Source organism: Myodes glareolus, chromosome 5, assembly GCF_982192425.1.
Source record: "Myodes glareolus chromosome 5, mMyoGla1.1, whole genome shotgun sequence".
Lineage (NCBI taxonomy): Eukaryota > Metazoa > Chordata > Mammalia > Rodentia > Cricetidae > Myodes > Myodes glareolus.
Genome location: NC_142030.1, coordinates 92,423,525 through 92,450,813, shown reverse-complemented (window position 1 = coordinate 92,450,813; position 27,289 = coordinate 92,423,525). Strand labels below are relative to the sequence as shown.

Genomic DNA, 27,289 nt, shown 5'->3' with positions numbered 1-27,289 from the left:
GGAAGGACTAGAGAAGTGGCTTCCTTCTGTATACATTTGGCAGGCCCCCTTCTAATTCACACAGCTAACTGCCCTGTGTTCATACAGCCTTAATTAATGCAGGAGGCAAGGGTGATTTGGACTCAGGTTTTTGATTTCTTGAAGCCTGCAAGGAAGATGAGGTGTGGTCCCAAATTTGCCACCACACAAAGTGGATGTGGTCAGTGCTCCAAGAGTCGCTAGGATGGCCGGCCAGCAAACAGAGTGAGACTTCTCTGTCTGAAGACTGTGCAGGGGAAGTGGAGGCAGGGGCTCTGAAATGGAGCCTTGAAATCCACGCATGAACATGGAGCTAATGGGAAAGTAAGGTTCCACCCCTGTTACATCGCCAGCACCATGCTAGGTGAGGTAGGAGCTCAGGGCAGAGCAATCTAGTTTCTGCTCCTAAGACGCTCTGGATAAAAAGTAAAAGAGATCTAATGCTCACTGTCTACCGGCACCTTTCAGACGGTAATATTTATCTATTTGTGCTCATCACATCAGTTTAAGGAATCTGTCGTGTGTGTGTGTGTGTGTGTGTGTGTGTGTGTGTGTGTGTGTGTGTTGTTTTTTGAAACAGGACCTTGCAATGGAGCACCAGCTGGCCTGGAATGCTCAGGATTTTGTCACCCCAGCCTCCTACATGCTAGAGTTACTTATAGGTGTCCCCACCATGCCCAGATCCTGATCTGCATTTCTGAATGAAAACAGAGTACAATAGAAAAATACAAGAATGTACTTCAGTGTGTGTGTGTGTGTGTGTGTGTGTGTGTGTGTGTGTGTGTGTGTGTTCAACAGAAGTAAGTATATTTCTGAACTGTGAATCTCAGTCAAAAAAGCAAGTTGAGTGCGGTATAACGGATCATGCCTATAATTTCAGTACTTATGAGACTGAGACAGGAGGATTGCTATGAGCTTGGAAGTAGTCTGGACAGAGTGAAACCCTGTCTTTGAAAAGAAGCAATTTGGCTAGGAATAGTGGCACATGCCTTTAATTCCAGCACCTGGAGGTAGAGGCAGGTGAATCTCTTTGAATTCAAGACCAGCCTGGTCTACAGAGTGAGTTTCAGAACAGCCAAGGCTATACAGAGAGACCCTGTCTCATACAAACAAATATGCTAACTGGAAAACATTCTTGGGGTAGAAAAGAGCAAAGGGGGCACCATTATTGCGTCCTGATGTGGTAAAGGGCCCCCAACAAGGAGCAGGTGCTAACCATGGGACCACACCCCTTATCCTCAGAATCCAGGTGGGAGACACAGTGATGTTCTGCTCTGAGGGCTGCCAAGCCATTGTGGACACAGGGACCTCCCTCGTCACTGGCCCCTCCGACAAGATCAAAGAGCTTCAAGGGGCCATTGGGGCCACACCCATAGATGGAGAAGTAAGTATTTACCCAGGGTGGGGTTGGTGTCGGAGCAGGAGAGCCTGTCCTTCTCTGGGGAGAGAGCTGTCTCTGAGTTGATCCTTATCTGTTTTAGTACGCTGTGAATTGTGCGACCCTCAACACGATGCCAAATGTTGCCTTCCTCATCAATGGGGTTTCATATGCCCTCAGCCCAAATGCCTACATCCTGCCGGTAAGGACCGTTTCCTTATTCTGTGAGTCACAGTGTCCTACCCACGTGCCTGTCACTTCCCCCTTCACGTCGACTCCAAGTTCCCTCCCACCTAGTGCAGTTCTGATGTGGCGTTTTCTCTGAGAGGGACGAAGTTGCCTGTGGTAGAAACTCCTGGGCTTGCTTCTAGTTCTCAGTTCTGCCATGGAGCAGCAGCTATTCAGGCAGAAGACATTTAAGGGAGATTTTTGATGTTGCCATGAGGATTTGATCAACAAACACATCGATCCTCTGCAGCGCCCTCGTGCAATTGGAGATGTTATTATCCTGATTTATAGGGGAAGGATGCCGAGGCTCTCAGAGCTAAATAAATGGCTCAGAAATGACTGCTGGGTCTGGAGAGATGGCTCAGCAGTGAAGAGCACTTGATCCTCCTCCAGAGGATCACAGTTGTCTTGCTTGCACCCACTTCATGTGGTTTCAGACCACATGCAACTTCAGCTCCAAGACATCCAAGGCCCTCTTCTGATCATGTTTGTGCACAGATACATACTACACACAGATACATAAATAAAAAAGTTTCTAATGAGTGATTTAAAAAGAACATATGAGCTGTTTGGGGAGGAGCAACATTCTGATTATCTTTCTTCCTCAATCCAAAATGTGTCTTTTATTGCAATGACTCCCAATTCTACGGGTGAGGTAGAACCAAAAAGCTGAACATTTTGGAAACCTATAGTCACTTCCCATCCCCTGGACCTGGTTTTTGATGTTGCACTTCTTTGGAAAGACACTTTAATGTGCTGATCTTTAACCAGAATCACTCATGCAGTCAGTGACTGTGCCAGCATAAAGGTGCCAAGACAGCATGACCTCCCCTTTATGCTCCAAAGCACAGCTTTGTGGTAAGCCTCCTAGGCTCTTGGGGGCATTCTTGAAAGCTCTTGGGAGAGACTCTGCAGACAGTATGCTGAGAAAAAAACCATATGGTGAGACTGAGCCCTGCTCACCAATTTCCATCCTCATTGACATGTTACTAAGTGCTTCTTTTGGACCCCAGGACTTAGTGAATGCAATGCAGTTCTACAGCAGTGGCTTTCCTAGTCTTAGTAGATGAGATGCGGTTCCATGGCATTGACTTTTCTAGTCTTAGTGGAAGGGATGCAGTTCCATGGCGTTGGCTTTCTTAGTCTTAGTGGATGAGATGTGGTTCCGTGGCAGTGGCTTTCCTAATCTTAGTGGATGGGATGCCGTTCTGTGGAAGTAGCTTGCTTAGTTTTAGCAGATAGGGTGCAGTTATGCAGTAGTGGCTTTCAAGGACTTGACATTAATCCTCCAGCTAGTCCCCTCTGGATCCTGGGTGATGTCTAACACCTACACTCCCCTACTTTTACCAAATAAGAAGCTCTGCTTATACCCATACCCAACATGGTACTAGGGTACTTTCCTGCAAGCACTATCACTTGGCCTAGTTCCCAGGACTGTGTTCATCTTCCCCTTTCTGCTACTAATTGCTTCTTTTGGACCCTAGGACTTAGTGGATGGAATGCAGTACTGCGGCAGCGGCTTTCAAGGGCTTGACATTCCGCCACCAGCTGGGCCCCTCTGGATCCTGGGGGATGTCTTCATTCGACAGTTCTATGCAGTCTTTGATCGTGGAAATAACCAAGTGGGGTTGGCCCCCACGGTCCCCTAAATGGGGATGTATGTCTATATATGGATACCTGATACCCCTTTAGTCTGTTAGATCTCTTTATACCTACACAAAAGTCAGTTCCCACAGGATGCAGCCATCCCACAGTATTCAGACTAGAGAAAGCTCGAGAGCACACACACAGCCTCCCCCACACTGCACACACACACCACCTCCACCACCACCGTGATGAAAAAATGAAGCTCCGTCTGTAGTCTTCATTGCTTCTTGTCGACTTTTTATTATGGAACTCTCCAAAGATATATACAAGGAGATATGATGGCAGAATAAACCCTGTGCACTGCTACCCCACTTCACAGCCCATCCAAATGTGACCGGGCACCTCTATCTTCTCTCCCTCTGGTTCCACACATCTCAATTTTAAGCACCATATCATTTTATCTAATGTCTAATATCCTTAAAAGTTAAAATTTAAATGTCTCTCACTCACGCATAAATGTGTCCCTGTTTTTACAGTTGGTTTATTTGTATCAGGATTCAAACCAGATCCATAACTGGGGGGAACAACATAAATTGCATTCATTTGAAATGTCTCTTAAGTCTCTTTTCTTCTACAGAATTTTCCATTTTCAGAATTTTGCCAATTACAACCAGAGCATGGTGGTACATACCTATAATTCAGCACTCTGGAAGCTGAGGCAGGAAGATCACTTCAAGTTCAAGGTTTACTGGGCTACATAGCAAGCTCCAGGCCAGGCAGGGCCAGATGACAAGACTTTGGTCTCATAAAAAGACCGAAAATAAGATTTTGATGGGTTAAAATCTAGAGGTATCATTTGGTGTGGGTCTCTGTGTCCACCCTTCCTATGAGATGGTAATTAGATCTGGAGGCCTTAATTCATGGCAAACTGTCACATAGACAGCACTGGGTACTTCCCATCAGGAGGCAGATAATGCTAGGCACCTTTGACCTGTCATGTTAAGTTGGATGAGTGGATTTACAGTTGTCGGCCTCCACCATCTAATACAAAACCCTCTCTTTCAGCAGCCGCTGATGGTCCTCAGGGAGCCCTCATGATGGTTAGGGTCTCCCCAGATTTTTTTTTCTTCATAAAAATCACCTTTCTTCATCACCCTTCTGCTCACTGTAAAGTACACCTCTTATACAAAAGAAGACAACTGCCTAGACTTCCCTCCCCCACTTTACCCATCAATTGTCAAAAATAATGAGAGGGAGCTAGAGCAGAGGGTGATGGATTCAAACCTACCCTTTCTAGTATATTACATTTATTTAAATACGCAATTTTCATTGACCTTTTAGGTTACTTCCTGTTAATTTCCGCAGCCCATCTTACACACTTCCACACTATCAGGCAGCCTCAACCATTGTCCCAAAGAGTTCCTTGAAGCATGCTTACAAGTTTACTGTCAATGAACATATGTGGTCGGCTGTCAAACAGAAGAGGAGGTAGGGACACTCCCCAAAGTCTGTCCTGAAGGATTTGCCAGGGAGAAACTGAGCTTCTGGAGTTGAATATATATATATAATTTCCTCTGGCCATATTAATGGGGATAGTTATTGGTATGCAATGTTTTTCTTTCTACACAAAAGAAATCAAGGTCCACATAGTCTCTTAATTGCTGCTTTCATTTCAAAATATAAAAGCTCAGGAAAGAATATGGAAGTTCAAGGCCAGAATGCACTGCACATCAAGACAATGTTTAAAATAAAAATGAAAGGGCAGGAGGAAGAAGGGAAAGCATGTGTATGGTTCTTGATACCGCAGATAATTCTCTATTCCAACATGTGTCTGTTGTCTGTTTATCCCGTCTTCTTTCCAGCTCATTTGACTCTTTGACGTTTGGTTCAGCCCAAAACAATCAATGCTTGATTGTGTCAGGCACTAAGCGTGGTACTTTAAGACCTGCAGGGTCACTAGGACAGCCCCACACCGTCATTTATAGGTAGGAGGAATCGAGGGACACACCCCAAGCTGAAGGCAGTCAGCCTGAATTCCCACTGGCATCCCACCCCTCATCATGGCCGTGCCCATACTTTTTGTTTTCCCTTGAAAGAGTTTATTCATTTTGTTTATTAACTCACGGCCTTTGAAGTTTAGTCAGAACAGCTTGATGTTCTAAACAAGTTACCAAAGTGTGAGAGTAGGCGGGCTGACAATGTGAACCCTGAGCCAGACAAGCCGAGACGGGCTTCCCACCACCAGCACCTCCACACCTGCTTGCTCACCTGCAAAATGGTCATGGTAAGAGGAAGTGCATCATGAAGTCACATGAGGATGCTGTGCCTGTGGTGGTTTGAAGGAGAATGACCCCCATAGACTCGTCTATTTAAGGATTTGGTTCTCAGTAGGTGGAACTGTTTGGGAAGGATTGGAAAGCACGGCCTTGTTGAAGAAGGTGTGTCACTGAGCTGAGGTTCAAGGTGCTCATATTCTTCCTCGTTAGCTCTTCCTCTCCCTCCACCCCCACCTCATTCTTATAGATGGGAGGTAAGCTCTCAGCTACCTCTCCAGCACCATGTCTGCCTGCCTGTTGCCGTGCTCCCCACCATGATGGTCATGGACTCTGACCCTCTGAAGCTGAAAGACCCCAATAAACTCTTTCTCCCATAAGTTCTTTGGTCATGGGGTTTTGTTAAAGCAACAGAAAAGTACTAAGACAGTGCCCATTCGGCATGTGGAAGCACCAGCTAGCTTGCAGGACTTGGTCCTTAGGGTACAGGCCTTCACCTATTAGGAAAACTAGCAGAAAAAGCAGAGACCCTTGAGACAAAAGGCTTTATAACTTGCCCTCTCAGCCAAAGCATCCTTGAGCCAAGTGGAGGCCAGCTTAGGAACAGCGTCCCTGCAGGTGCTCTCCTTGGGGTCAATTCGGCCCGATAGTTTACCAGAATGCGATGACCTCAGACTGCACGTCCAGTAGACTGAGAAGAGTGGAAGAAGCCCGGAGGGTGGACCTGATGCATAAGCCACACTGTTGCCTCTGACAAATGACCAAATGAACTGGCGACTGTATTTACACCAGTCCCACCAGCACTGCCACAGAAGTGTTGCTATCACCTGGCCTTTTGTCCCATTCTTCTGAGCACTGCCTTTTCCCCGGGATGTTTCAAGAACATCCTACTCTGATACCACCACTGCCCTGTGCCCACATCACACTGTGCCCCTGTGCCCACATCACACTGTGCCCCTGTGCCCACATCACACCAGTGCCCCTGTGCCCACGTCACACCAGTGCCTGATTGATATTTCTGAAAGTCATGAGAATTCCATCCTTTCCTCATTTCCACTTCCCTGTAGTCCCTCCTGGGTACCAACAGACACTCAAACTAGGAGGAATTCCATGACTGTCCGGGACCTCGCCTCTGTTTAACTCCCTCTTCCATGCATATGAGCCTCGGGAACCTATTGAATACACACACACACACACACACACACACACACACACACACACACACAGACACCTGTGTCCTCACTTGAACATTCTGTTCTCAAGAGTCCTATCTCCAACAGGGGCGCGGGTCACTCCACAGAGCAGCCTTTTCTCTGTGGACCATAGGGGTCCCTCATCTGCAGTCCCAGAATTCAGCAGGTAAGGGGTTACATAGTAACATGCCATTACCACCACCCCTCACCCATCTCTAAACAAATAAGCAAAACCTAGATGGAACCTTCCAGTGCGGAGTATGCACAGCCAAGGCATTGGCCTGAACTGGGTTCCTTTCCAGTGCCAGATCTCTTCTGCCACTCAGAAGATCAGCATCTCCTCTGCCTACGCCCGGGTCACTTCCGTTTCACCAAGCCTGCACATCTCCTCCCCTCACCCAATGCTCCCACAGCCTGCCAGTCCGTCAAGCTCCAGTTCAAATTCCTTCTTCCTTTTAGGAACACCTTACCTAGGACTACCATCTTCCTCCTCTGAGTATCCTTATGCCTTTACTTAGTCTCTGTCCTATGTCTCCTGCTAAACTCCAGAATCCACTTGTGTCCCCCGGAAGGAGACCTACTCAGACTACTGAACGAATGTGGCGGGTGTGGCGGGGTGGAAGCTGAGCAGCCGTCTGCAGCGCAGCATGATGGAAGAGCGAAAGGGAAGCTACTGACTTCAGATTCACGTGGATGGAGGAAGTGGGGGCTGGAGCCTGAGAGCTACTGTCTTAGTTTCCAAAAGAAAGGAAGCAGTTCTGCAAACAGCATCTAGAAGAGCACATTCAGGGCCCAGGACAGACAGAGCACTTCCCACACCCCAAATGGTCCTCAGCAGGACAGACTTTGTGACAGCAAGACCACGTGCCACTGCGTCACCATGGTGTATGCCCCACCACCACCTCATTTGTGGATAGTCATCTCCTCTGAGGTAAAACCTTCCGCCTTAGAGGGAAGCTAAAGAGGTGAGACGGTCCATTCTTCAGGGATGCTTTCTTTGAGCTCAGGAAGTAAACAACTGAGAGGCTTCAGGAAGTTCCTAAATCTGACCAGGTATACCTGACCCCTCCCTCCCTAAACACAAATAAGCAGTAAGGACTGACTGCAGAACTACTTGGAAGAAGCACAGACCAGCCAAGCTGCCTTCATGAGGCGAGACTGTCTGAGCTGCCTGGAAGAGTCCCCTTCCAACCTGTTGAGCTGTTTGCACATTGTGCAGTGGGTCCAGGTTACAGCTTTCTTGAGCTGCCACCCATGCCAGGAGAGTTTTGGTGTTGCAGCTGTCTTTGAGTCACTTCTGATCCTGTGACCCCTCACCCACGCTCCCGTAAGCAGCCCCAGTCAAACTCATTGGGTCACCTAGTAAGGTGGCATCCTTACTTGGCTCCCAATCTGAACAGACATTTGTTCAGGTCTCCCCAGTCGTCATCACACAGCACGCACACACACAACTACACAGGCTAAGTTTCAATTAGCATCTAGTCTCAAAAAGGTAGAATAATATTGGGGAAGCTTCTCCCATCTACGTTCTAACCAGGCCAACTCTGCAGATCTTATGAGGTCACTGGGAGCCGGAGAGATGGCTCAGTGGTTAGGAGTGCTGACTGTTCTTCTAGAGGGTCCAGGTTCAATTCCCAGTACTCACATTGGCTAACTACCATCTGTAACTCCATTTCCAAGGGAAGCCAACACCCTCTTCTCTTCTGGCTTCCACAGGCACTGCATATATGTGTTGTACAGACACGAGATCACTGGATTCATTCAGGGTGGTATAGACTGGGGATGGGGTGGGGGACTTTAAAGGACAATAGTCCAAGAGCTCAGCAGCCTCCATAAACCAACAGCCATCAGGACACTGCCTTGGCTTCCTGAGCAACCAAATTACTTCACGTGTGCAAACAGGCTCTAGAATTCCCCTCAGTCTTCCTATAAAGTATTCAGTGTAGAAATCATTAGGTCCCTTCTCCCAAGACTGTGTGCTAGATGATACAAGAAAATAAGCTTCAATTTTTGTTCCCCCAAAAACTCTTCAGGAGGGCCTATGCTGGCAGCACAATCGGCCAAGCGTGGGATCCAAGGCTACTCGTTCACTTTCAAAATGCAAGACTCTATGGCTGGTTCAGACACAGGACGGCTGGAAAGGCCCCATCATAGGGAGCAACTGGAAGCAAGAGGAACTTTCTGACAGCACAGTAACCAAAGGAATGGGTCTACAAGGAGACAGACTCCTAGCTTGTGAGGGATGCGGAGTGACCAAACACACCCTAGGGGAAAGATCTGGGGAGTCGTGTCTAAACTCACTCCGTCTGCCCACTATACTCACCCAAGACAGTGAATTGAGATGCCAAAATTAACTGTGTGCTAACAGCATTTTAATTTACTGTCGCCTTCTGGGTGCTTCAGTTTGTGCCACACAACCAACCAGAGGGGCCCAGGGTGGGGTTTTGGGGTGCCGGGACATGCCTTACCTCTTACATGTCTGATGTGGTGTGGGGTGTATGGGGTGAGTTTATTCTACACAAGTGAAGTTGGGGGCGTGGGTGGTTTGAAGTGTGTGTGGTGAGGAACGGGGCATGAGGTGTGTATATATAACAAGTGTGGCACAGGGATGTAGGGGTGTGTATACAGAGTGTGTGTGTGTGTGTGTGTGTGTGTGTGTGTGTGTGTGTGTGTGTGTGAGTGTGTGAGGGGTGTGCACGGTAAGGGCAAGGCCTAAGGTCAGAACTTTTTCCAAGCTTCCTGGTGCCCTGGTAGCAGGACCAAATCTGCTCCATGAGTGAATGGAAAACAACAAAGGGCTTCTTTCCTGGGACTCCCATGGACAGCGGCAGATGATCCTACGAGTCCATAAATTGGGCATGTCACCTTGCCCACCTTGCAGGCCCTCTGTTCAAAAGTTCCCCAACTCAAGCCTGCCATTCCTCATCCCCTGGGACCAGAATCCTTATGAAGTAAATACCCAGGTGCCCTAAATCTAGGCAGCTCTGAAGCCTGGCTCTCCCAGTCCACTCCACCCACACAGCTGAGGTCACCGAGGCCCAGCCTCTTTTGCAACTTTCCCAAGTATGTGCAGAGAGAGGAGGAAAACTCAGAGGGAAGTGGCCTCTTACCAAAGCCATTTAACGTGCTCAACGCTGGCCAGATTGAAACTGCCGCTCTGGGGAAGAGATATCCAGACGAGAACTCCCATCTGTGTGAGGTGAGTGTCCTGCAGCCGCGGCTGTGAGTGTCCTGGCAGCCTCTCTGTCCTTCCAAGTGCCCAGCCGCTCCCACTGTCTGGGTGTTAGTGAAGAGGATTAGAAACAACGGTGCAGGGATGAGGCTAAGAATGCGGCAGGTGCAGGGTTTTAATCCAGCTCAAAGACCCCTGCTCTGCAGAGAACGTTCCTGGGTGTGGTGGAGAAAGGACTTCCCTCCCAGTCACGGGGAGCTGGGGCCCGGTTCGGGGATCTGTGGCAGTACCAGACAGGACTCAGCAGCTCAGTCACAGAAGGACAGCACTACGCCCCTAGTTCTGCAGTTTGCCAGTAACTGGAGCCTTCCAAGACGGTTGCACCCTGAAGCATCTGGCGTCAAATTGGCACATGGACAGGGTGTCTTCTGGGATATCGATGTGGGGGCTATCAGAGAAAGACAAGCTCCCCCCCAAAATAGAAAAACATCCCTCTTGTTCTAATCCATAAGTATTTCTTCTGGCAAGGAGCTATAATGCATGAGCCAATGAGTTGGACAGACCCAGGATCTACTCTAAGTGGGCTACTCATCTAGTGTGTTGTTGTTCTCTCTCTCTCTCTCTCTCTCTCTCTCTCTTTCTCACTCTGTGTGTGTGTGTGTGTGTGTGTGTGTGTGTGTGTGCGCGCGCACATGTGTGTACATGTCTGTGTGTCTGTGTCTCTATGTGTGATGCGTTTTGTATGCATGATGGATGCGCACATTTACCACAGTGCATGTGTGGAGGTCAGAGGACAACTTTGTGGAGTTGATTCTCTTCTTGCACCTTCACATGGGTCCTGAAGATCAAACTCAGGTCACCAGGCTTGCATGACAAGCACCTTTACCTGTGAGCCATCTTGCTAGCCCACCAACTAGTCTTTGATTCAAGTATCCACTGAGTTATAATAACATTTTGTAAAATGCAAGTGTTCTATAATTGATAGGCATTGTGTACTGATAAAAATGATTGCTTTGGGCTTATTGACCAATCCCCCATCACAAAGAGCCTATGGGTTTCTGAGTATCCTTGGACATGTGCTATTGTGTGTGTGTGTGTGTGCGCGCGCGCGTGTGTGTGCATGGCAGGCATGTGCTACAAGGGTGTGTGGATGGGAAAGTGCAAAGATGGATGAAAGACTCAATGCATGCATAGATGCATGGCACATGGGTGGATGCATCACTACTCAGAAATCTCGATTCCCAGCTTCAGTCACCACGCTTTGGGGACAGGGAGACAGAGAGGTAAGAGGTGCTGCCTAGGGTACAGGCAGTCTACCTGGAGAATCAGGACAAACACCTCCCCAAAGATCTTAAAGAATGAGAACGCTGAGTCTTCTGTGGGTGTACTTTGTGGAGAAAGCAGGTTTAGACCTGCAAGGATCTGGGTGAGGCAGACTCTCAAGTGATCCCGGCAGGCAACAAGCCTCGTGTTCCCGGGAATCTCACTAAGCAGAAGCCTTTACACTCAACCTGTAAGTCCCACTAATTTTTTTTAGATTGAATATAGTATGGGGTGCCAGAGGGAGAAGAGAAGAAACTGGGCAAGACAAGAAGTGGGGAAGGTTGTATACTGGGCAGGAAAACTGGGCTTGCTGCAGAATTCTTGGCTGCTCCTGTTCTCTGGTCTCCCTGACAACTTACCTGGGACTCAACCAGAACAAGAGGCTGTGCTGGGTCCTACCTGGAGCCAATGGGAAAGAGAGGGAAGGGTGTGGAAAGGTGAAGGCTGAGACCCTTGAGAGTTCCTGCAGACCAGTCACAAGTCCAGGTACTCTGCAGCAACCCAGTCTCCCTGGCTTTGCAGAGAAACTCAGGCGAAAGGGCTGGGATGTGCTGCTGGGCAAGAGTGGAGAAGAGGTGGTCCCTCTGGAGTCCTGCTGTGTGTGGGTTGGGCTGGCTGGGCTGGTCCTGCATTCCAAGCTTGCTACTCACTCTTCAGTAGCAGTGAAGATGACTCAGCCTTGCTGGTGGGGAGATTCCCTGCTTTCCTCTTCGAAGCTCTCGTCCTGCAGTGAGTAGAAAGAGGCCGAAAGGGACTATGTAGCTATAGTCCAGTGAGGGTAAAGGACACTTCAGCTACCATCTGAAACCTGGGAGTAGTCAAGAGAGCCCCCACTGCTGTTTGCCCCCAAATTAACCAACCTTAGCACTGGGCCAGCCTGGGTCACTCTCTAAGCCAAAGGTCAAGGCTATTTTTAGATGTCAGACTCATAAAATGTTCTCCCTTTGTGGGATCAGGGCAGAGGAGTCTTTGGTGGCAGCAGCACAGTTCCAGGGCACATCTGGAAGGAGGATGGGTACAGTGAGGGGGTGGAGAAGTCACAAGGCTCAGAAGAGGCAAGAGAAACCCAAAGACACCAACCCCCGCCCCATCATCGCCCCTCCCAGTGCCTGCCATTGCAGAGGAATTGAGCATTTTTGTGGGGGGAAAAAACCTACCTCCGGTGAGAGGAGCAAGCACTCAGGGTATGTCTGGCTGTTTCCTAGGAGCCTAGCATTACCCAGTACTTCGACCTCCTGGTCCTATGCGTGCTCCATGCTCATAGTTTGAAATAAACCATGGTGGGCAGATGTACTGATTCAAAAATGGAAACCACTGCAAATTGAGTCTCAGGACCTCCTCTCCCAACCCTACCCCACAAAGGTGTTATGCTGTTCCCTGGATCTTTCCTAACCTTGTGATCCTGTTACGCTATCATAACATGACACACACATACCACCTGCAGACGAAGGTGGTCACAGCCGTAAGTCACATCCATTTTATCCAGGAGGGAGTGGAGATCCCAAAGCTAGTAATACTCAAGGCTCACAGATGGGCACATTAGGGAAGAGAGAGGGCTCTCTAACACTGAAAGTCACGGTCATTGCCTGGTATGAGGCAGTCCCCTCCCCTCCCTTCCCTACTCACAGTGATTCATCCAAAGAGGAAACCATCAGTCACCCAGTAGTCGCACATGCTTTACACAGAGAGGTTAAGTCAGGGTGGGACTGGGGGAAGGAGAGAGGCTAAGTCTTCTTCTGATATTCTTAAATTACAGAAACTGAGATTGCAGAATAAGTTTTAAAAATATGGACACTTGAGACAGAATGAAAACTCCTAGCCTCCTCTCCCTTCTTTCCTGTCTCTCCTCAGACAACATGTCTGTGCTTCCAGGAAGCACGTGAGTGAGGTCAAACACGGAGACACACTGATGCTTATTCCTGGCAGTCGGGCTCAACCACACTCTGTCAAACGTTCACGCTGCTTTTTCTTTTCTACTTAAATTACCGTGTGTGCGTGCGCATGTGCAGGTCTTCACTTCATCCTTTTTTAAATGATCTGATATTTCAGAATATACATGGATTGGCATTTGTGTAGGAATTCTGCTCTTAAAAGAGGCCATGACTTTGGGAGTGAATGGGGTAGGGTTGGACGCATGGGAAGGATCGGAGGGAGGAGGAAAGGTAGGGTGAAATGGTATAAGTACAGGACACATATGAAATGTTTTAATTGGTTTAATTTTGTAAAAAGTAAGCATGTTGTTGGTGGACATGCAGGTAGAGCAATTATGTGCCCTGGCAGGTCCTTCAGCGGCCAAGCTGCATTAGCCTCGTTCATCTCCACTTACGGGCAAAGTCTCTGGTCACAGTGGTACACTTTACAATCCTAGATACTTGGGGGTCTGGGGCAGAGGACTGCTGGTTTGAGGCCAGTCTGGGCAATGACATGAGACTCCACCTCAAAAAGGTGTGAGGATGGGGCTCTATGACCGAGTATCTGCCTAGCAGGCTCCTGGCTTCAACACTTTTTCTAGTACTAAAAAATAAAAGCCTGGGTTATTGGTACCCGAGTTGCACTCACTGTGTGTCTCATTGTTGTGACAAAATGCCAGCAAAGCAATTTGAAGAATTCAGGGCTTATTTAGGCTCACAGTTTGACAGAACAATCCTTCATGGATAGGGATGGCATGGCAGCAGGAACACGGGGCAGCTGCTCACACTGTATCTGCGGCCAGCAAGCAGACAGATGAATGTCAGTACTCAGTGTGTATTGTGTTTATTCATATGCATATGTATGTGTGTGTATGCATGCATGCACGTATTGTGTGTATGTATGTATTATATATGTATGTGTGTATTATTGTGTGTATGTATGTATGTGTGTTTATGTATATATGCATGCATCATGTATTGTGTAGGTATGTGTGTATGCATGAATGTATGTATTGTGTGTATATATGTATTGTGTATGTATGTGTGTATTATGCATGAATGTATGTATTGCGTGTGTATGTATTGTGTGTGTATGTATGTATGTATATATGTATGTATTCAATACGTATATCTATTTGTTCCAGGATCTTAGACCATGGAATGGTGCATCTATATTGAGGGTGTATTTTCCCTCCTCAATTAACTCAGTCTAGAAACTCACAGATGTACCCAGAAGTTTGTCTCCCAGGTGATGCCAGATCCTCCCAACTGGTGATCGATATCAGCACATAACAGACAGTCTCGAGAACTGAGCCTGGTTCCAAATCTCAGCTCCAACCCAGGCTACACTACAGGGTGTGTGTTGTTAGGAATTCCCAAATTAGCTTCTGGGAAACATCTAGTTCCTAGTAAAACAGGGATATTAGCAGTGCCAACCCCACAGATAGTTTGTATGCACTAAAATAGCTAACACTTTAAGGCCTTACCACTCTTAAGAAACCTCAATTTGTGCCAGTTAATGTGTCACGACAATACATCAAGCACAATAACACACTAATTCATTTAACCTACACAATGTGCTACTTATTTGCATATTTTCAAGGCCCTCAGCACAATGTCTGACAATAAATGTCAGCATATAGAGTGTGACATATCATGACAATGTGCGTGGTCCGTTCCCTCCACCTCTGCATGATGCGTGTCCACTGAAGTGCGGGTCCTCACATACAGCTCCCGTTCAGCCACGCCAGGTCCCTTGTTCTAACAGAGCCTCTTCATCCCCCTGGCTGCCTTTTCCCAGTACACCCAAGGCTTTGTTGAGCACAACAAATCTGAGCCCAGTGCCCGCTGTGTCCATGTGCTCGGAACCAAGGCTTCCAGCTCAGGTTATCTGAAGACTCCACGGCACAGACGAGCTTTCTCTGGCCTCCTATCCAAGCCCTAACTCATTCAGTTACTACAGTGTGGTGTTACATGAGTGAGTATGAGTGACTTGTCCCCTCCCCCATCACACACCTTGTTTGCTAGGGATGGAAGCCTTGTTCAAGCGGAGTTAGCAATGTAGTAGTACTGAACTGTATTCCCAGGAGAGTGACCCTTTTCTGAGCCAGAGCAGACAGCCTGCTGCACAAAGGCTGGTACAATCCCCTGCAGGTGCTCGGCCGTTGCTGCAGCTTTCCCGTTTTCTGCCTCCGCTTTGAAACTCTAAGTACTTTTAAGATACTTATTGGTCTTTTAAGATAAAATATACTGTAACAAAGTGTTAGGAAACAACACTCCTTTGCCCTACCGCCCCTTGAAAGAGATAACTGATGCTCAGAGACCCGCCCTTTTAAAAGACTTTTCAGCCACTTCTTGATGACTTGCCTTTGTAAGCAGCAATGTTGCTGCAGTATGCCAGTCCTGTTTGGCGTCATTAGTTCCCCGCCTCTACATCCCTGGGAGATGGGGGATTTTGAATAAGTAGCTAGAAGAATGAATGAATGGATGGATGGATGGATGGATGGATGGATGGATGAAATGGGATAGGCCACCTCAGTCTTGCTCCCCTGAAGTAATCCAATCACCTTTTCCATTCTCCATCCCAGAATTTCCCTATTTCATTCTTCGCACTCACCCCCTCCCCCGCCCACACCCTGAGCCTCCCTTCTTCAGGCCCACCATGTTGTCAGTTCCATACCTTGTCTGTGTCTTGGGAAGACTTTCTAGTGTTGTTCGGCCCCTGTTTCTTCTTCCCTGGTGTTCCCTGCAGTAGGTCCTATGTGTTTCATCCCAGATGCTCCCAGTGTCAAGTTCAGGGCTTGCATGTGTTCTCTTCACAGGAAATTTGTTTATATTCAGTAGGGCATGTATAATTGGACTTAACTACTTTTCTATGTACACATTCTGTATTTCAAGGGAGTTGTATATATGGTGCTTGTCCAGCATTTCCAAAGCCCTGGATTCAGTCCCCAACACCGACAAAAACATTAATGCAATTGTGATATTAGTTGACTCTTAGCCAATATTGCACACATAATTTAGCACCAACTTTTCACTCAAATTATAGAGCATGAATATTTTCCCACATATAATAAAATATTTCAAATACTCCATTCCAGTAACTACTAAGTAATTCGTCAGATGTCCTGGTCTAACTGCTTCTTCACTGTTGGGTGTTTATAAGCAAGGCTGGAAGGGCAGTCTTGAAGTCTTTCCTCAAGTTTCTGGTGATTTCTCTAAGAAAAATTCCTAGAAGTAGAGGTCAGAACTATTTGGAGGCTCTCCGCACGTGCTGCCAAGTAGCTCTCCAGAAACATGTACCGATTTCACCCCTTCCAGCTTCAGTACAAAGCCTTGTGATTTTGCAAGTGCAGTGCACTTGTGGGGGAGGGACTCTCAGTCATCCAAAGGCTCCAGGCAGTCCCGACAATGGACCCCTTGTCCTGCCCACCCCATCCCCTCTTCCCACGCTGGCCTCCACTCCTGGCTCTAAGCGGTGCTGTGTGTGAGGTCTCTGTTCAGATCTGTCCTGCTGTTTGGCACTCGGGGCTACCTCCCAGAGCAGAACCCTAAAAAACTGAAGGGTGAGTGAGCTGTCAGTCTTGCAACTTTGGCAAAGCAAAGGGGAGGATGTGTCAGGGGTGCTGGGTCAAGTGTGTCTGTCAGGAGGACAGCCTCACTGGAGTCCTTAGCCCAGGACAGAGATCCTGATAAACCAGAGGAAAACAGAGTTCAGATGTGAGAGTCCCAGGATGCTAAACGCTGTTTGGGAGGTGTCGTGGGGACACATGTCGGAGGGCGGCAGTGACTGTGTGGGGAGGGTCAGCCTCAGTGACCATGGCCACAAGCAAGACTAGCTAGTGTGAAATGACTTCTGCTTGCCCGCAGGCTCTGAAGCCGCTCATGAATCCCAGAAAGAAAGTGGACTTGAAACTTATCATCGTTGGTGCACTTGGGTAAGTCAAGTCCGGCTGCCGTGTATTCGCTGATAAACAACTTTCTCGTGGAGTAGTAAGGCCTCCAGGCTATGCTGCCACCTCCAAGGGACCCTTTCTGAGTGAGGGTGGCAGCGACATGCATCCTGCTTCAAGCAAGGGAGCTTAGCTGACGAAATGGAGGTAGCAAAAAGTTCTTGGTTTGAGCCCAGCTCTGCAGTAACTGGCTATGCAGCCATGCAACATAGCTGGGTCCTCCCATGGCCTGCCACACCCAGCAAAATCCGAGCACTGTTGTGGGACACCCAACCTTATCCAAACTGCTCGTTTTAGTTGGTTTCAGCTCCTAGAAACTACTCCCAGTCCTTTGCTCCCCAAAGGGTAGTCTCCAGACCATAGATAATAGAAATTCAGAATCTGAGCAACTCTTAATACACTTGAGCCCCTCCTAGGGTGTATACTGTGGTATTTCTGTGTTCCCCCGATCCCCTCACCTCAAGTCATTCATATATCAAAGCCCATTCTTAAACTTGGTTCAAAAAAAAAGAGTAAAGAAATTAATTCAAACACTCAAGAAAGGACCACAGTGCAAAAGTCATTGTAATGTCCTAAGAAAGGCATAGGGGTGTGTGTGTGTGTGTGTGTGTGTGTGTGTGTGTGTGTGTGTGTGTATATTGGTATGCATTTATACATATGTGGAGTATTTTTTTCCCTCAGTGTGGGAAAGACCTCTCTCCTTCACCAATATGTACACAAAACCTTTTTTGAGGAATATCAGACTACACTGGGGGCCAGCATCCTCTCCAAAATCATCATCCTGGACGACACCACTTTGAAGCTCCAGGTGAGCGGTCCCCTCCGCCTCTGCAACACACACTCCTAAAAATCGCCCGCTTACATAACAAAGTGTACTAGAACCGGGGAGGCCTGGAGCAGGTCAGTGAAGCACAACTCCCGGCCGACCCCAGTCTCTCCCCTGAGCACAGACACACCCTTGTTCATCTACTACAGCAGAGGTGAACAATGTAACGGAGACAGATAACCTACAAACCCAAAAGATATTTACTGTTGGGGGCTGGGGTAACAACCCCTGCCCTGAGAAGACAGACAAAAAGTCAGAGCTAAGAGCTGTTGGGGGGGGTGCGAGTGGGAGGCTGCACTGTCTGGGTATGAAAGGGTTGTGCACACCTCCACCTACTCATCATCCAGAAATGAGACTTTCAGCAGGACACAGACGTGCTGGGTTTCCCTCCCGTCACTCATCTGAGCCTGACGGTGCTGCTCTTCCCTCCAGATCTGGGACACAGGTGGTCAAGAGCGCTTCCGCTCCATGGTATCAACATTCTACAAAGGTTCCGATGGCTGTGTCCTGGCATTCGATGTCACTGACCCAGAGTCCTTTGAAGCCCTGGGTATCTGGAGGGATGACGTCCTGGCCAAGATCAACCCCATGGAGCAATCATATCCCATGGTGGTGCTTGGGAACAAAATCGATCTGGAAGACAGAAAGGTACTGTGTGTTCATTCATTCATTCATTCACTTACTCAACCAACTGAATGTAACGACTGTGCACCAGATACTGTGTTAGGTCTCATACAGTGCTGACGAAATCCTCCCTTCAAGGATTCTACAGCCTAATAGTGGCAGTTACGGTGCAATGAGGCCAAAGCTACGATAGCTACTCACTGTGGAGATTTGGCGATCAGAAGGAACTAAGCCTAAGTCCAGAATAGAGAGCTAGCTTCTAGAAGAGGGTTCTCAACTAAAGGAACAGTGAGATGTGAGAGACACAAGTGGCAGGGAGTAGGAGAATTAGGACCTCAGAGGAGCCAGAAGTCAGGTCTTGGTGGAATTCTATTTAATTTTAGAATAGTATTTCTGCCTAGAGTCACAGAGGGATCTGAAGGTATCATTTTTTGACCTACAAATTTTATAGACAATTTAAATTTTTTTCATTAAGTTATATATTTGTATAGATAGATAGATAGATAGATAGATACCCAGGAGAGTTGACAACTGGTCTACCCCATGACTGCAGTGCCCCACGTGCATGAGTGGCAGCCCTCTCAGAACTACTTAGCAGAAAGTTCTTTCAACCTTTACCAAAAAAGGAACAGAGATTGTCTTAATTTGTAAAAATTGAAACAAAGGTATTTTGTGCCAAATGAAGCCCCAAAAAAACACCTGAAGGAGCTATTAGAACCACATTCTCTTGGTATTTCTAATGGAGAAGCAATGATGCGGAACCGAGTCATTGTGTTGGAACTGGGTTTTTCAATGGTTCAAATAGAAAACCGCAGGAGAAATGAACCAAAACTTAGTACTGCGAAGTATGGTGTGGACAGGAGGAGGGAGGGAGGCAGAAGGGTTACTTCCAGCTGCTCTCGCCTGCAGAGAGGAAGGTCCCTGTTCAGAGAGAAAGGCATACTTGATTTGGGCATCCAGAACCTGAGAAGCCTGAAGATGCGACCTCTAGCAGTTAGGGAACTGGCAAGCTTTGAAATACCTAAGAACAAAACTTCAAGGGAAAAGTACGAGCTGGAAACAAGTCTCCGGCTCTGTGTGGCTAGTTCGGGTTGATAACAGCATCTGTCAGACATCCTGTCTCAGACAAGAACCCAGGTCTCCCTGCCTTCCCACAGCTGCAGGGGAAACTTCACAGTCCCCACCGCTGAAGTCAGATAGAAGCTCTGGGATCTATCCTGTCTGGAGTGAAGCAGGAAGTGGCCAGGGAACAGGACAGCTCTCATTTTGTGGGACTTTTGTGGTGTCGCATCGTGTTCTCTAGCCTGGCAGGTGTGGTAGATGAATCAGTCCCTTAGGTCCTTCAGACCCCTAAGTGAGTGACATTCCATGGTGCCTAAAAGAAACAAGTGTCTTGCAATCTCCTGCTTTCTTCCCTCAGCTTCAATTAGTCATCTTAGCTCCAACCTGACTGTCCCTGCACGGACCCATGCCTAGCCTAGGCGTACTCAGGCATTCTGGCCATCTTCTAAGGAGTTGGTTCTCTCTCCACCTCATGACCTGTCTTTCACTTTGGAAGCTTCAGGTATGTGCCAGACACCACCAGTCTGTCACACTCACCAAGCTTCAGAGGCCATATGTTACGATCAACCTCAAGGCCCTCTGTCGACTCCTATGGGAGGCAGGAGTCATTATATTGACAACACAGCTTTCTCCAAAGGAATGCTATTCAAGACTTCCTTCCCAGTCTTTTGTGTCCATGTTGTAGGTATTAGTGTCATCTAAGAGAGTCTTCATCACGAACTACGAACTCCTGGAGTCATGCATGGTCCCAAGGTCGCCCCAGTGCACATGGGGAGGCTATTGGATTACAATGCTGAGATCCAAACGTCCACTTTAACATCTCCTTTCATGCATCTGCAAGTTGAGGAAGTTCAGGAAAAGGAGGCCAGAGTTTTCTCAGCCAAGTAAGAGGTGCTACCTCCAGTGAGGAAGGAAACCAAAAAGGAGGCTTAGGAATCGTGGTAAAGGTTGTCTATTTAGAATCTCTTTAAATTTCATAGACTCCAAATCAATACAATCTCAGCTGGATTCTGATTACTCGATTTAATCCAAACACAAGAGAATGAACCAACAGAGCAAGGACAAGAATTGATGAAAAACGAAGGAGGAGGCTGTGAGCTTGCAGGAGCAGAAGTGGGGTGTGTTTCCACAGCCCTGCTTGAGCAGAGGCTAGGACCAAGGGACCTGGGACTGCAGCTTCTCCAAGCAAGAGAATCGGAGGGTGGGGGTGGGAAGGCTCTGAGGGAAACTGGAGGAACGGGGGGGGGGGGGGCGTGCAGGGCGGTTGCAGCATCAGCTATTAGAGAGCAGGGTAGGATGGGAATGCAAAAATGAAAAGAGAGCACGCTGTGGTCACAGAAGGGAAGGCTAGATTTGTATTTGGATCCGATTCTGTGAAGAAGGTGGAGACGGGACACAGTGACTGTTGGCAGAAAAGGAATTCTGGCTACCGTGAGTAGCGGCAGCTACTGTTGATGGAGAAAGGACGAGGGTTGCAAATGTTCAATGAATGCAAGGTGCCTGGCTGGGTGAAGGGCAGGTGATGGCTCATAAGACAGATGATCTGAGCCACCAAGCTCGGGGGCATGGTGGGGGGGGAGAAACAACAGATGAACACTGAGCTCTGCTTTAAAGAAGCAACAAGGCACCAGGCAAGCCAAACCCCTCCATCATCTATGGAGAGGCAGATACGGAAAAGACCTCAGTGGAGATGGTGAATGAGAGATGATGAAGACCCAAGGAGAAGCCAGGGTCAGCCGGGTGGGGTGGGTAAAGGATGATTTGGGGAAGATGAAGGGAGTTTGTCTGTCAGGAAGGAGGCCCAGAGGCGGGGTCTGGAGAGGGGGTGGCCTAGTGGGAACCAGAGGTAAGAGGTACTAAATAAGGAAACAGGTTCAGGGGAGGGAAAGTGGGAAGTAAAAGCAGCGAGACTTACTACAAATACCCCACAGTGTTAGAACCAAGAACCAAGGAGGGGCGGCTGCTGGCCTCACATCTCCTTGCTCTGATGCCAACTTAGCTGTTTGTCAACCCCTGGTTGGGATGAGGAGAAATGAAGACTAGCCAAGTGACTGTCCAGGGAGGCTGAGTTGTTAGGTACCATCTCTTTCAGCACCCCGGCTGAGCAGCCCACCCAATGGTCTGCCCTGTTCCTGGTGTGCCCTAAATTCACTCCAACCTCTTCTCTGCTGTGGAAACCAGATGGATTTCCTATATTATTTGAGGATTAAGGGAAATATTGTGATTGTATACACCTTAGGGACAGGCCTGGAAAAGTAGATTTTCCTACTTTTGTTGTTTTTCTTGTTGTTTGAGAGAGGTTTTCTCTGTATAACAGCTCTGGCTATCTTGGAAGTTGCTCTGTAGACCAGGCTGGCCTCAAACTCACAGAGATCCTCCTGTCTCTGCCTCCCAAGTGCTGGGATTAAAGGTGTGCACCACCCCTGCCTGGCTTAGTTTTTCCTACTTAATTATAGGAAAATAAATACATTGATAAACTTGGGGAGGAGGAAATTCTGGAGTCAAGCAATGACGATGGTCCCACAACAGTAGGCAGATACTTAAGCGTAGTGGGATATACTGTCTGTATTTTGATAAATAAATCTTGCCTGAAGACCAGAAGCAAAGACAAAGCCACTAGAGGTCAGGCAATGATGACACACACCTTTAATCTCAGGATTTGGGAGACAGAGGCAGGGGGATCTCTGTGAGTTCAAGGCTACCCTGGGCTACACAAGATCAGTGCAGAAATAAATCCAGGTGGTGGTGGCCTATACCTTTAATCCCAGTCCTAGGGAGTCATACGCCCTTATTCCTAGCACTAGAGGGAATATAAAATGTGAGGAGAGAGAGGCTTCAGCTGTTTAGTCTGTTGTTGCCCAGTCTTGGTAGAGGTAAGACTTCTCTGGTGTCTTGGCTGCTTTGCTTTTCTGGTTTTCGGTTAGAATCCCAATTTCTGTCTCTGAGTTTTTATTATTTGGGTTACATTTAATTCCCTGAATTATATGCTTAAGTATGACTACAATGTTGTTATATGTGGTGTGTATCTTACTAAAATAAATATGTGCATATATATGCAAACACACATATAACCATAATGATTTGAAAGAAATTACTGCCTTAGTTTTATTAAAAACCCCTTCCACAGAAGCCAACAGTAGGAAAACCTTGGTTCTTGAGAAAGGGGGTTTAACATCTGAGCTGCAGAGATTTATTCCCTGGAGCTTTAATGCTTAGTTCCACACCCAAGAGTGAGTTCTGACCTCCCACCAATGGAACTGGGATGGTGTTTTTTTATTGTACAATAGTCTGTTATTCTTAGAGGTTTGCTGGCTAGGATCGTATCTGCTAATTCTTTCAAAGTTTCATTTATTCTCATTTCACGTCTATGAGTATTTTGCTTACATGCATGTTAAGTGTACCACATACATGCAGTGCCTGCAGAGGCATTGGGTCCCCTGGGACCAGAGTCATAGTAACTGAGCTGCCGCATGGGTGTTGGGAACCAAACCCAGGTCCTCTGTAAGAGCAGCAAAGGTTCTTAACTGCTGAACCACCTCTCCAGCCCCCAGAAATGCTAATTTTAAATTTGTATAATAATCATTTTAAATATATAAGAGGAGAACGCATCAAAACCAAAACTATGCAAATGGAGGCCAAAATGACAGTTCAGCAGTAAAGGCCACAGACCTTAGGAAGCCAGCGAATGAAGTGGACTCTAATTCTGGCAGGTCCATGTCCAAATCCTGTGTTCTGGGCAAAAGTAATTCTCCAGGCTGTGTTCTGGGCAAAAGTAATTCTCCAGGTCAGTGGTTTTCAACCTTCCTGATGCTGCGATCCTTTGTACAGTTCCTCATGGTGTGCTGACCCCCACCCACAAACATAAAATTATTTTCATTGCTACTTCATAACTGTAATTTTGACACTTTTATGAATTTTGAAGCAAATATCTGTATTTTCTGATGGCCTCAGTGACTCCTATGGAAGGGTCATTCAACCCCCAAAGGGGTCGGGACCCACCAGTTGAGATCCGCCGTTCCAGGTGCTCATCTCAAAATGGCGTTGGCAACACCCACCTCAGACATTCATGTTAGGAACTGGAGATAAAATATGGAGCTGCAGATAGAGGAGAGGCTCTCAGTCATCAGGAGAGGCAGTTGCCATGATCCTGGGGCAGGGCAGGAAGGGATGGTGTTGGTAACAGAAAACGGAAGAGGAAAGGGAGATGCTCAAAAGCTGAGGGATGGTCTCACTCTCTGACGAAGGGCACTCAGTCCTACACAAGAGACCTCAGTCCCTCGGGAGCTGGTCCCTTTTTATCTCCTCTTTTTAAAATGTCTGTGCATGTGTAGGGGGCAGGCATGCGTGCATGTGTGCATGTTGAGGAAGGCGTTTATGTCCCTGCATGGGCAGAGGCCAAGGAGGCCATCAGCTGTCCTGCCCTGTCGTGAACCTCCTCATTCCCTTGAGACAGAGTCTCTCATTGCACCGAAGCTTTCCTTGTCTGTGAGGCTGACTGGTCAGTATCTTCTCAGGACCCCCCTGTCTCTGGCTCACAGCACTGGGATCTCAGGCATCTATAGTCATACCCAGCTTTTATGTGGGTGTCAGGGATTTTAACTCAGGCCCCCATTCACGGGCAAAAAATGCTCTTACCCACTGAGCCATCTTCTTAGTGCCATGTTAGTTCTTCCTAACGACCTCATCTCCTTTATTCTCAGCATCATCAGAGTGGGGGGAGGTGGATCAATCTCGACATGGGCTCTGGAGGGAACAAACCACACTGAAGCCACCGTAGCAACAACAGCAGCGGCTGTGGCACCAGCAATACAGAAACTGATCACTTCTCTCCCCCAGGTGCCCCAGGAGGTGGCCCGCGGATGGTGTAAAGCGAAGGACATGCCTTACTTTGAAGTGAGCGCCAAGAACGACATCAATGTGGTCCAAGCCTTTGAGGTTCTGGCCAGCCAGGCTCTGCTGCGGGTGAGTGATGTGGGGGTGGAACCAGTCAGAACTGCCCTAGGCAGGAGTCCCCGGGATCTTCCGAAGAAGAAAACGTGGGAGTCGGTAAAGACTAGGAGGGCATAAGAGTATTCATCTTTTTAATTATTTAGTAGTGGATGGGCTTGGCAGTTCTGGTGCCATGGATGTCAGAGGCACAAAGAACCTGGGAGTAGGTAGTTGGTCTCACAGTCTGGCCAGCTGTCATGATCTCTTGTGGAGTACTTAAAATGTCAGTCTTGTTGCTGGTGCCCGGGGAGTCTAATTCAATGAGGACTTGAGAAGTGTCTCTAGGCCAGTACTCACTGTGGGAGAGAATTCTCGTGGATCCATAGGAGCTGCTGACAGCTCCCAATCGGAGCAATAAATAGACCCGGGCACTTGCATGCGTCAACTTAAACAGCTTGTGTTGAGTGTGGCATCTGTGCCAGACACTGTGCAGGCAGCAGGGGTTCTTCAGACTCACGAGGAAGACAAAGAGCATGGTGACTGCCACACAACTTTTGCACGGCGAAGCAGACACCGTGATGGAGTCCAGAGAAGGGGTGTGGTGACAGCCCATGTGTTGGGAGTGGCCTCTGAAGGCTGCCAGGAAGCTATGTGGGTTTTACTTCTGTATGTTTTGATTTGGTTTTTTGAGACAAGGTCTCACTCTGCAGCCCACACTAATCTCTAATTCACAGCGCACCCACCCCGTGTCCACCTCTACAGTGTTGGGGTCACAAGTATGTGCCACCAGGCCCAGCTAATGGCAGAACTTTAATGTTACAATGTGGGGGTTTGAAAGTTTGGCGCAACTTGGAAATCATCTGGTTACCTCGTTCTGCCAACTTGAAGTAAGAGAGGTTTCTTAAGAGAAGGAACAGGCATAGTATCATATGCCTTTAATACCGGTACTCGAGTATTAAAGCAGAGGCAGTCAGATCTCTATGAGTTCGAGGCCAGCCTGATCTACGTGGTGAGTTCTAGGACAGCAAGGGCTACACAGAGAGACCCTGTCTCAAACAAACAAAAGGTAATCATTGTCAGAGCAATGGTTTTAAATGGGGAAATGAACAAGGAGTGGTTAGGAGCTTGGAGGCACCCCCAGGTGTGAATGGCTGCCATCACCCTGACCTCATTGTGAGTGACTGACAGCCTGCATGACCCATGTTGTCCCAAAGAAAAGGTCTCAAGACCTTACTGGTGGGGACAAGCAGCATTTGCCTCCAGCGGCTGCACAAGGGAAGCTAAGAGCTTCCTCTGTTCCCACGACCCAGCTGGACCTCAGGTCAGCCTCCAGCTCCCACTGCTCCTGAGAAAGAACAGCAGAGAGCACCCACCTTAGTGCACGGCCTGTGAGTGTGGCTTTGCCACAGACAGGAAAGCAGGTTCCTAAGGTGCAGGTGAGCGTGCCTGTACCGTTAGCCAAGACAGCATATCACAACTTATCAGGGTTATGTGGTGCAATTATTGCCAAACACTCAGTCACAAGGAATCTTTCCCAGCCCGCTGCCAGTTGACATATGTGGCCATTAGCTGTCCTTTAGGGGAGAGAGTGTCTTTCCCGTCCTATTACATTGGATTTAAGATATATCCTTCCTACAATCCTCACTTTCATCACGTGAGGCCATTGGCAGTGCATGTTCTAGCTAACATCCTTTCTCTGCAAAAGAAGGGCTTGGCAAGTCACTGCACTTCCTGAGACTTGTGCAGGAGACTGAGCTGGGGCCTGGAGGTCATAGGCATGGTGTCCACCGTCAGACTGACCTGGAGAAAGTCCTGTCCCAGTAACTTCACAGGAATGCCTGTCAAAATAGGACTGACCTGAGCCTGTTCCCTGTGTATAGAATAAAGACGTCCCATCCCATAAACATTCCCTGTCATGCAGGGGTTCAGGATGGGGCACTACAGCATTCAGACTCAGGAGTGGGGCACACGAGGGAAACAGAGGGAAGCAGGAGTGGTTAACAGAACCTTCTGCTTTTCCCAGGTTTGGTTCTTGTTCCCATGTCAGGTGGATCACATCTTTGTCAGTTCTAGCTCCAGGGGATCTGACCCCTGAACTCTGACCCTGCGAGGATCAACACTCGTATGCACATCCCCATATGTAGGCTCACACCACTACACATAATCAAAAAATAAAAAGAAATCCAGAATCAGCAACAGCAACCTTTCTGTCTGTGTTACCCATGGCTTTAGAGCCTGTGACCCTAACACCCAGGCAAAGGACAGAGGGTTGATATTTCCAACCCTGAGGAGACTCTGGCTTTAAAAAATGAAGAAAGAAGCCATGGCCTTGGAGAACTCTTGGCCTTCCCTGGAAGCAAGGGATGGAGGTTCTTAGAAAGGAAGCCAGGTGGGCACCAGGGGGGCTTGTTGGTGGGCAGAGAGGGAAAAGGTGGCATGGAGACACTGAACTGCTGAGGCCAGTTTCCCTAAATCTGGGATGGGGACCTCAAGGGCCAGCTAGGCTCCCCCAGATGCCAGAAGAGACAGGCAGTGCCCTGGGCATAGAGAATATTGGGGGTATTGGTGTGGAAAAATCCTTTCGTCTATGTGTTGCTTTTATTGGTTAATGAATAAAGGCACTGTTTTGACCTGTGATAGGACAGAGTAGAGCTAGGCAAGGAAAACTAAGCTGAATGCTGGGAGAAAGGAGGCGGAGTCAGGAGATGCCATGTAGCTGCCAGAGGGGAAAGATGCAAGCTGCCAGCTGGAACCTTGCTGGTAGGCCACGAGCCTTGTGGTAAAATATAAAATAATGGAAACGGGTTAATTCT

At 48.0% G+C, this 27,289-nt stretch overlaps 2 protein-coding genes across 4 annotated transcripts in view; both read left to right on the top strand.

Annotated features, from left to right (window-relative positions):
• Positions 1 to 3,820, top strand: part of Ctse (cathepsin E) — a 28,278-nt gene extending 24,458 nt beyond the window's left edge. Inside the window, exons 8-10 of the mRNA XM_048430690.3 lie at positions 1,261 to 1,402; positions 1,500 to 1,598; positions 3,109 to 3,820. Coding sequence (XP_048286647.3) covers positions 1,261 to 1,402; positions 1,500 to 1,598; positions 3,109 to 3,273 — 406 coding nt within the window. The 3' untranslated portion in view covers positions 3,274 to 3,820. The remainder of the gene's footprint in view (positions 1 to 1,260; positions 1,403 to 1,499; positions 1,599 to 3,108) is intronic.
• Positions 3,821 to 9,748: 5,928 nt separating this feature from the next.
• Rab7b (RAB7B, member RAS oncogene family) overlaps positions 9,749 to 27,289 on the top strand; it is a 30,480-nt gene continuing 12,939 nt past the window's right edge. For 2 of the 3 annotated variants that reach the window (XM_085688279.2, XM_048430691.3), the window contains exons 1-5: positions 9,749 to 9,876; positions 16,953 to 17,020; positions 17,717 to 17,843; positions 18,294 to 18,509; positions 24,384 to 24,509. In XM_085688279.2, the coding sequence (XP_085544405.1) occupies positions 16,968 to 17,020; positions 17,717 to 17,843; positions 18,294 to 18,509; positions 24,384 to 24,509 (522 nt within the window). In that variant the 5' untranslated portion in view covers positions 9,749 to 9,876; positions 16,953 to 16,967. Of the gene's footprint in view, positions 9,877 to 11,285; positions 11,363 to 16,952; positions 17,021 to 17,716; positions 17,844 to 18,293; positions 18,510 to 24,383; positions 24,510 to 27,289 lie in introns of those variants that run through there. The other variant, XM_085688280.2, reaches the window with a different exon arrangement.